The sequence below is a fragment of the Nestor notabilis genome, unplaced genomic scaffold (assembly GCF_000696875.1).
Source record: "Nestor notabilis isolate BGI_N333 unplaced genomic scaffold, ASM69687v1 scaffold22976, whole genome shotgun sequence".
Classification (NCBI taxonomy): Eukaryota; Metazoa; Chordata; class Aves; order Psittaciformes; family Psittacidae; genus Nestor; species Nestor notabilis.
In genome coordinates, this window is record NW_009931751.1 from 1 (window position 1) to 10,447 (window position 10,447).

At 48.2% G+C, this 10,447-nt stretch overlaps 1 protein-coding gene across 1 annotated transcript; it reads left to right on the top strand.

The window, feature by feature from the left end:
- Positions 1-4: 4 nt before the first annotated feature.
- Positions 5-8,461, top strand: ENOPH1 (enolase-phosphatase 1; the record flags this gene model as incomplete). Its single annotated transcript, XM_010016054.1, has 6 exons — positions 5-55; positions 3,010-3,111; positions 3,871-4,073; positions 6,769-6,901; positions 7,167-7,290; positions 8,305-8,461. Coding segments are annotated over 6 exons (753 nt in total), but the record flags the coding sequence as incomplete, so codon positions are not given.
- Between the last annotated feature and the right edge of the window lie 1,986 nt (positions 8,462-10,447).

Sequence of the window (10,447 nt, forward strand, 5' to 3'; positions counted from 1 at the left end):
GCGCGCCATCCTGCTGGACATCGAGGGCACCACCACCCCCATCGCCTTCGTCCAGGTGAGACCCGGCGGAACGGGAGGCAGCGGCCCTGCTTATGGTGCCATTCACGGCCCCCGCGGCGGGGAAGCGCCTCTCCCGGGGCTGTGGAGGGCAGGCCTGAGCTTCCTTCAGAAGCGTAAAACCGTGACCCGTTTTCGGTCTTTTCTGAATGAGAAAATACGTATCGTTATACCCATCCATCGCCTGCCTCTTCTGTGGGCAGGGGAACGGGACTGTTCGGGTTCGGTGCAGTTTAGTGAATGGGTTTTTTTGGTGGATATAGGGCAGTTGGAGAGCTCTCAGCCTCATTTACGAAAAGCCGTGGAGCGTCGCTTGCTCTGATGGCTGGAGCTGCAGCACCTCACCCGAGCTTGCAGAGAGCCTGGAGTGCTGTCTCGGGGTTATCCATCCGCTGCTTTTTCGCTTCAGAAGCGTGGTACAGTCACATCCTTGTAGTGTCACCGGAGATGTGTGTCCTTCCTCCCGCATGCACAGGACCAGCGCAGGGGGAGGGTAGTCCAGCATCAAGTGTACATGAGGAAGATTGTGTTTACAGCGAGTATGTATGAATGGCTTCCCCTGCCTAGGAGAAGGCTTGAGACCATTAAAAACGCTGGATGAGTTGCAGAAGCCAGGGGAGCTGGAAGTCTGCGAGGCCAGCAGGAGGCATCGGGACTAACGCTGTAAACATGCTATTGAAATTCTCAGTTCTCCAACCGCTGCAGTTCCCTCCTCTCCAGGAGGTTTTGGTCCCCAACCAGGCTCATGCGCTTCACGGGAGGGAGCAGTTTGCTCGTATTGAAGACACTAAACGACATTATCCCTCTGCAACCATTAACCTGTATTTCTCATGAGACATTATAGCTTTTGGTGGATCTTTTTTTGCTGGTAGTTCATGAAGGTTCTTCTGACCCACATAATGCACAGAGGGGTGAAGGCTTTGCCAGGTTTTCGAGGTGTTTCTGCTAACACAGTTTTAACAGATGAACAACTTGACCTACATCTTTCCTGTCCATGTTCTTCCAGTGCTCTTGAAACTTCAGGTCTAGATGGCATTACAGCTGCCTCCTTCCCCTCAACATCTTTCAAATTAAACAGTTTGAACAGCTCAGATTTCCTCCTAGACATCTAATGGAGCCACGGAGTTGTTTATGTGTATCCACCTTGAATCCATTTTGTCGTTGTGCAAATACATGCAATAAGCCTGAGATGGTTTCCTACCAAAAATCTTTCTGTTGCAGGAAGGCCAAATGAGTTACGGTTCTCAGTAAAACTCAGTTTGCTGGTATCCTGAAGGTGCTTGAAACAAGTTATTTCACTTGGACTTTCAGTTAACCTTCACAATTTCTGTTTCCCCTTAAAAGTGCCACTGCTGGTTCTGCAGGCATTTTATTCCTTAATATTAAAGGATTTTGTTTAATCCTTTCTTTAGTATTAGAATTATTGAATGTGCAAAGTAAGGAAATAGAATGAGCCGGTTGATGGGTGAATTGAGGAAAGATAGCAGAAAAGAGAACATTTGATGGCCCCTAGTTCAAGGTCACCAAGTTTTCTCTTTTGCTGGGTCCACACTGGCAGAGAAAAGTAGATGGCAGGGGAGAGACGTAATGTGGTAAACTGCATCCCCCCGGGATTTGCTGGATCTCCTGTAAGAAGAGCAGATTGTAGCTGAACTTAGTCTGCGTGGACATTGAGAACAAAATTTACCCTGATTGCTTGAAATCCTGCAAGCGCTAATTGCAGTGTCTTACCTGCAGTTCTGCTGATAGTGGAAACACAACCCTTCCCATACTGGTTGTGACACTGCTGTGAGCAGTTGCAAAGGCTTGAGGGGGCTGTCAAGCTGTGCTTGCTTATGCCTGTTCCTCCATCATGCCAGGCTGTGTTGGGGCAGCCACAGCTGGGACTGGACATCACCAAGGAGCCCTCCAGGATTTAGAAAGTAGTTTGAAAGCAGCTAAGCCCAAGTAAAGGAAGTGAGAGAGTAACTGGGGGTATTGCAAGGCTGTTGATCTCCATAGGCAAGTTGGTGGTGATTTTCTAGGCATTTAAGATATTTTCCTTTCCCCTAAATTTACATTGTTTTTTAAATGTACAACGTGGAAAATGCAATATTGGAGTAATAGAAAATCCTGCAGTTCTGCCTCCACATCACACTTTCAGGACCACCATTTTCTTAATTCAGTAGCAAGTGAAAGGCAACTTACAGTGAAGAGAAAGGCATCACTGGGCATTTTTTGAGGAGAGGTGAGCTCCCATCTCCTCCCCATCCCAAATTTTTCCCAGTTAAGAAAAGCTTAGTTCTGTACCTGAAGGAAGGAGCTTCCTGCTCTTCCCCTTGTCCTGAGGCTCTTCCCACACCAACAGATGCCATCGTGGTTTCTCAGTTGTGAAACACTACTAATGAGAGCAATTTATAGTTATTTCTGGTCACTCTGGGGATCTGTGGGAAGGTCTGTGATTCTCCTGTGGCACTTCTCCCTAACCCCATTTTGTTTCATTTGCAAGAGTGTCCTATGGAGCTCAGTGTTACTGGACTGGACTTTTCCTTTGGGAAAGGTCCTCTAATGCTGGTAGGAGGTTGACATGTGTATTCTGAACAAGCTTTGTTAGGACAAGTGCCCCATTAAAAGTACTGTAATTTCAGAGTACGTACACAGCCACCCTTGTACTCCTCAGCTGATGGGAGCTTGGGGATCGTGTGTGCCATTTGAGACGTGTTTTTGGCAAGCCCAGGAAAAGTTATCACCCACCTTTCCATCCTGGGATGTAAAAGTTACAGCTGTGTGAGCATTTGTGCAAGAAATCCACCTGCACTAATCATGACTTCAGGCTGGCTCTGGCCTGCAATGAGGCAGACACCCTTAGCAGGCAGCTTCACAAGCTGCAGTACTGTAGGGGTACTTCACAAGCAAGTCAGCCTTACCTCTGCCAGGTTAAAGGAGCTGCCTGTTTTTCTTGTGTGCTGCCAGGAGACCTTGTTCCCTTACATCAAGGACAACGTGAAGGAGTACCTGCGTGCTCACTGGGAGGAGGAGGAGTGCCAGCGGGATGTCGGGCTTCTGAGGAAACAGGTCCAGTAACAGCCATACTGTGTCTTTCTGGGGCTTCACAACGTGCCTGAGACTTAAGGTCACTCACACTCCCCCTGTCACCCAACAGGAGTCCATGCTTCTCTTTGGCTGATTGCCTCGATGGGCTGATTCTCCCCCACCAAAGCCCGGGGTTGTGCTCAGGGAAAGGCTGGTGTTTAGTAGGCAGCAGCTCAGATGCCTGCTTTGGTCTTCACAGCCCCTGAGAGAAGGCATCAAACCGTGGCTTTTCAGCTTTGTGCCTGCACTATGCCCTTCTCTTGCTGAGTTCGCTGCCTGTGCCTTTCAGATGCCAGGTCAGGAAGCAACAGGGGGGGATGGCAGAGTACTTGTCCCACACAGGGCAGCGTATCCTGCCTCTATACAGGGACAAGGCTTCAATTTGAGAACTGGGGCTGTTGGAAGCCAACAGATAAGTTTGCTTCTTTGCCTTAATTTCAGTAATTAAATACTTAAGCAAGTATAATTCTCATTATTATTTACAGTAGTACAGCTACAGTAGTGCTAATTGTTGGGTTTGGAAAGTACAGTCCAAGCAAGTATTTCTAGACATTACAGAAGTCTGAGTTTCCCATTGAGAAAAGCATTCAGACAGTGTTGTAACCCTTCATGTGAAGAGCAGTTCAAGCCATGTCCTGCACAGAGGTGCGTTGATGCAGGTGTCGGACCTCTTTCCTGAGCTGAGATGGCGAGGCTGCTCCACCTCTTCCCTCACCTCTTCTTATCATGGATGGTTTCCAGGCTCAGGAGGACTCTAGCTTGGATGGAGCCGTGCCAATCCCTTTGGAGAGCGGAAGTGGGGAAGAGGAGCTGGAGCGGGTCATCCAGGCGGTCGTAGACAACGTGCACTGGCAGATGTCTATGGACAGGAAGACCACAGCACTGAAGCAGCTTCAGGGTCACATGTGGAGGGCAGCGTATGCAACTGGCCTTGTCAAAGGAGAGTGAGTAATTGTGTGATCCTTTCCCTGGGGCAGGAATGGGGTGCATCTGCAGTAGATGTGTGTTAATAGAATAGCTGCATAAGGATTACCAGCTCAGTGGAGAAGCCAGTACATTTGACACTTCATTTCAAATCTTGATCACGCAATGAACACAAATTCAGTCTTCAGATTTTAGGCAACCAAAAGCTTACAGTAACCTTGGGATTGACCAAGTTGTCTCAGTCCCTACAGGGAAGATGACAAGTGGGTGATCAAGTTTCTCCTTAAGGAATAACCAGCAGGTACATGCTGGGGAACAGCCAGTTCTCCAGCCACCTGGGCTGCATCAGTAAAGGAGATGGGCTCTGAGAAACAGAACAAGGTAATGGAGGTGTGACATGGGGCAATTCTGCTTCCACAACCACCAGAACATTAATCTGGGACAGCTGTCTTCTGCATTAGGAATTCAGAAAATGTCTCCATATTTCTCTATTTACCACAAGATTTTTTGACAAACCAGGAGACTGAGGCGCAAGTATGACCTTCTTACAGCTCTCCATCTTGCATTTTATATCCCTGAATTGCACTCACAGTTTGGAACAAGCCTAAACAGCCCAGGGTTTCAGGGTCAGGTCCTTTCAGTTATTTCCTCCTGCTTTGTCTTTTACCTGTGTATTTCCTGCCTTTCCACTTCTGTCTATCTTCAGGCTCTTCTCTGTGTTTCAGCCACATCAAAGGATGCGTAAGTAGGGATAACTGGAGTTAAGCCTGACCTTTTTGTTTAGGTTGCGGGGTGCTTGGTTAAACTATCCATTTCAAGTTCCTAAGGAAGCAAACCAAAACCTTAAGTTCACAAAGTGTTTTGCAAAAGGAAGAATGAGGAAGAAGACAAAGCTCACAGAAAAATGTAAACATCCACCAGAGAAAGCAACAAAACCCAAAAGCGAGTCAAGAGAGACAGCCGTCCTGTTGGGTGGCTTTTAAACGACAGGGCTAACAGTTCTTTTTAGAAACAGAGGTAATTGTCTTATAGTGGCCCCAAACCTGTGGAGCTAGCCTTGCTGCTTGGCAGCATCCAAGCAATGAGATCCTTAAAGTCTCCTCCTGCCCATTTGTATCTATCTGTCATATCAGTGTCTGAACACTCACTTCAGCATGTGAAGACCTGAGGGTGGATGGGAGTTTCTGTGGGTGCTGTACAACCTCAAAATATTTTCAGGTGACACCAGAGATGTTTGATAAATAACTCTGGAAAAATTAACTTTTTTTTTTTTTAATACATAACATAACAAGGCTCTGAGCACATGTCCAAGAAGCTGAGGATGAGGAAGGGGACAGCTGATTACTACAAGTCTGCAAAACTCATTCCCTTTGCATCTAGTTGGAGCCCTCTTTCTTCAGGCGTTCAGATCCCCTTTTCAGTGCAGTACCCCAAGTGGCCACACAGAGCTGTGCAGTGCAGGTAGAAAGGAGGCCATTTGGATTGGGGTGAAAAAGGTTCCCTGGGGATCATGTCCCCTCCAGTTCCTCTCTGCATACTTCTGCCGTATCAGACTCGAATCCCCTGCCTATCCTTGCGAGGCTGTTTGTGGCTTTTCCTTATCAATCATCACATGTATTATTGAGAGACTTATAGTCAGCCTCACATTGTCCTTCTTGAGCATCCTCAAGCTTTCACTTTACCCGAGTATATGTGTCATCTTGTAAACGTCCTTTGCATTGTAAGTACAGAACTGGGGAGGTCTCATGGTATAAATGAGAAGGGTATGAGGCAACAGACACACATGTCCGTTAGCATTTATACAGCAGTTACCTTGGCTTTGGTCGTCCTTCCCCCTCTCACAGCTTTGCTCCCTCCTGCTGGGCTTGTCTTTGGGCAGCTACTACCCAGGAGTTAAATGGAGCTCACGTTTTTGAGACTCATCAGGCCATTGTTATACTTGTATCTTGCCTTCTCAGCACTCTGCAAGGCCAGAAGAGAAGAGTAAGGGGAAGGATGCTGCTGCCTGGTGAACAGGAGCTTTTTCATCCTTTGCAGTACAGTTAAGCCAGGGACACATCCAGCTTAGTACTGTTACAACCTCACCGAGCTGCTGAACAGAACAGCTCTGATGTCAATCCCCTGGGGGATGCTCCTTTCCCAAGCTGTTGTTTGCATCCAAACAGTTCATACAGTGCCATTCAGTTTAGCTCCTGCAGCTGCAACCTTCTCTCACCTCCTCCCTATGTACGGTCAGAGCCTGAATCTGGGTGAGGTTTGCCTCATATGGATGCAGCTTATGGCCATAGTTCTTACCAACAGGAAACCTTTGTAGCTTGCAAGGCAGGTGGGATTCAAGATACAAAAGCCTGTTTTCTCTGTTCTTCCCCCACACACACCTTCTTCCTCCCTTGCAGAGAAAAGCAGTGGGATACTGTTTTCCCTGACTTTTCCTCCTCTCTATAAATTGAAGAGGCTGGAGAAACTCCTGCCCAATGTCCGAAATGGTTCGTCAGAGCTGCTGTCTGCATAGCAGTCAATGAGCTGCTCTGTTGGTTGGAGCTAAGAACATTATCACCAGCTGCTGAAATCCACTCCCCAACTGCGGAAGCCTGGAACAGATTGAGAATGAAGTCCCCTTGCAAACTAATGGGACAGTTATCAGAGCGCCTGGCTAAAGGTGTCTCTCCAGGTGCCTCTGGGTTTACCCTTACTTGTTGCCCTGTTTTGCTCCAGAGTCTTCAAGGACGTGGTTCCAGCTATTCGGAAGTGGCGGGAAGCTGGGATGAAGGTCTATATCTACTCCTCAGGCAGCATTGAAGCCCAGAAGCTCCTGTTTGGCTATTCTACAGAAGGTGATATCCTAGAGGTAGATAACCTTATCACCTTCCTTACAGCTTCTCCCTCTGCAGAGCACTTCCCTTGTTGTAACACTGCATGAACAGCATCTGGGACAGGAAGGTGGGGCAGTGGGTTTGACCCGCCGGAGTTCAGCCAGTTCAGTGTGGTGGCATGCTGCATCACCCCCCGTTACTGTGGTAGAAAGGAAAGGGAACGTCTCACTCGGGAGTGAGGTTTAGCCCTGCTCTTCAGATGGCATTCAGCAAGTGCCTTTGCTTTTCTCTTTCTTCCAGCTCTTTGATGGCCACTTTGATACCAAAATAGGTCCCAAGGTAGAAAGTGAGAGCTACAGAAGGATTGCTGCCAGTATTGGGTGCTCCACCAACAACATCCTCTTCCTGACGGATGTCCCTCGAGGTAGGTGTCCTGTCAGTCCTGCTGTCCTGCTGACTTGTCACAAGCACCCCGGAAGTGCTGCAGACCACCTTGCTTCAGAGGCATGCCCCTAGCTGCTGCCATGCTCCTTCCTTACATATCCAGGCTCTCACACAGCAGTGGGATATCTGTGAGCAGCGCTGCACTGAGAGAAAATAGGTCAAGCAGAAAACCTGCCCTTGCACCAGCAAGTAAGGAGACACGGTTAAAGCAGAGCATTTGCTGAAGCAGTTGGCATGCCCCACTTACAAACAGGGTCGGTGGTTTTCGTGACCTGTACTCAGAGGAGCAGCCCATGTCTGCTTGTGGCACACACGCTGGCTGGTTCTTTGTGCCACTTACTGTTAGGTTGTGTTCAGCAGCAGGAAAACATTGCTCCTGGTCATGAGGACCTAACCCCTGGAAAACGAGGTTCAGGAGCTTAATTCAAGCTCCTGCCTTTGCTGGAAGTGTCTTTCTGGCAGAAATAGCACTGCGTTGTGATCTCAGTCTAAGCCAGCTCCATCCCCAGGAGTTAAGCCCTTATGTCCTCCCCAGCCTTGGACAACAGAGCTGGAGGGAGCTGCAGTTACCTCCTTTTCCCTGTACTGTCTTCCTGCAGCCTCTTGCTGTGCTCAGGGAGTGAAGGAGGCTTGTGAAAAGTGACCCCCAGCAGGGGTGGGGTGAGGGTGTTGGGCTCACTAATGCCACAGCCCAGCTTCTTCATGACAGGAACCAAGCTGCTGGTGTGCGCTGCCTGCGCAGTGCCTTGGACAGCCATCAGCTGCCATTGCAAAGCAGGCAGCTCCTGTCCACTCACATTACACAGCAGCTACAGTCACCACAGCAGGTCAGCTGGGAGCTGGTTCTGCTCTAGAGCCCTGCAGTGCAAATGCTGCTTTCTCAGTCTCAACCTTTAAAAGCAGTTCAGTGTTTTGGGGAATCTCCAAACCATAAAGACCCTCATGTGGAGAGCTCAGTAAGCACATCTCATCACTCTCCCCACTTCTGTTTCAGAAGCCAACGCAGCCGAGGAAGCGGATACTCACGTGGCTGTGGTGATCAGACCAGGCAATGCAGGACTGACAGACGATGAGAAATCCTATTACAGCCTCATCTCATCTTTCACTGAACTTTTCCTGCCTTCCTCCACTTAGGGAAAGTGGTGCATGCACAAAAGACTCTGCTTCACCTGAATTGTCCTTGTGTAATGTTAGGTAATTTTGTCCATAATCAGATTTTAAAGCCAAACCCACATCGTGTCTTGGACCCGCGACTAGTGCAGGCAGGTATGGATGGAGAGTATGGCGTGGGGTCCCTGGTGCAGCAGGACGGAGGCCTGCAGCAGCCAGCTGGAGCTGGGAACAGGGTGAGGAGCAGCACCCATGGGTCCTGCTGTTCCTCCCTTTTCCCAGTTAGTTCAGGGGATGCTTTCTTCAGACTCACCCATTGAAATCTGGTGCTGAGACGCTCCAGGAGGAGCTCTGTCATTTGTAGAAACAGTCTGCCAACAAGATTTATGTCCCCTTGTTCCAGAGGGACCTCTAGGGACCCTGTGGGCATGAGAGCTTTTCCCTGCAGACAGGGTTGCTGGCTAAGGCAGAGCTTTCAAAGGCAGGTTAGGATGCCCAAAGGAAAATGCCAGCTGTGGGCTATAGTACAGTAGGTTTGGGCTGCCACAGAAAAAGCCAGCCCTTGCTGCAAGCAAGTTCTTCAGACGAGTCTTGGCTATATCCAGAGCAGGTCTAGGTACAAAACAGTGTAAGACTATAGCTTTCAGAGCTATACAGCCATCCTACAAGAATGAAATAGAGTATATATAAATATAGCTTTAAAAATTAAATTGTAGATGCACCTCACTGCTGCGTCATGGTGCTGGGCTATGGAATTCAGCTGGCTGAACACCAAGGTCAGGTTGACCATGTTTCTGAAGTATCTCCCTTAGCACTAACTTGTGGAGCTCCTTCTCGGTAGCAACCACCACCCTGTCACACGCTCATAGCACTGGTCAGCTGTGAGCAAACCTTGGCAACTGTCTGCTGCTGAGGGGGACATCCTGCTGCGTTCGATGAGAATTAAAACCCTGACATTTTTATCCACCCAACCTAAATTGTGCCAATTTCTATCAGGTCATGGGGCTTTTCCTAATGTTGAAATAAAAACACATAATTTGCTTTCATTGTGTTCACTCCATCCCATTTAGCCTTCCTGTCTTATCACCAGTGATCCCAGCACCTAAAGGCAAATCTCTTGGGTTTTTTTAAACCTGTGAGCACTTTGGTTTTCTGCTTTCACCCTCCCTGGTCCTTTCCTTAAGACAATCCTGTCTTGCCAAGGAAGCTGCATTACCTTCGTGACCATCTTACCATTTTAGTAAGGGCTCAGTGGAGGTGCAGGAGTGAGAGCCACAGCTAGGTTATACCTAGCAATAGCAGAGGCAGAGGCAGCCTGAAACCCCAGTTCCCTGCTGCTGGCACTTCCTGCATGGTGTCACTTGCTACTTACTTCTGTGTGGCTGTGCTTGAGCTTTCCCTCGGGGACAGCTGAAATGTAACACTAACACATGTGGTGCCTTCCTGAGCCCTGATCAGCACCTACAGCTGCCCTTGTTGAGGGAGGCTGCTGTGTGAAGAACAAGCAAGAGACAGGCATTTGGGGAGGAAACCGCATAATGCCAGCATCACCTTTCTAAACCTTTGATGGTAGCAGGTAAGGCAGCTAGTCTGGATGCCCTTCTGGGCTGTGTAGTGAGTATGATCCTCCTCCTAGAAAGAGCCTGCTAATTAGCACAGTGACAGTAAATGTATCTGCATGGCTGAACAGTCCCTGGCTTCCTTAAGGGATTAACTATAATCATGACACTGTAAATACTCAACTTCTGTTTTGTCTTTGCCATCAGAAAGCTATGCTTGGGGTAGGGGACAAAAATAAAACTCACCTTCTCCATAAAAGCACTTTATTTAGTGGTCGTGTTTCAGTGTATATCGGCTGTCATTTAGTTGTACTGAAATGTGCTGTTAGAAATACTCTTAAGAAATGTACAGAGTTACCACCAAAAACCTGAAGTTCACTTTGGATTGCATATAGGAGAAGGAGAGAAAGAAAGAAAGAAAAAAAAGCACACAATCTTTTCTTTTCCTCTGATAAAATTACAAAATAT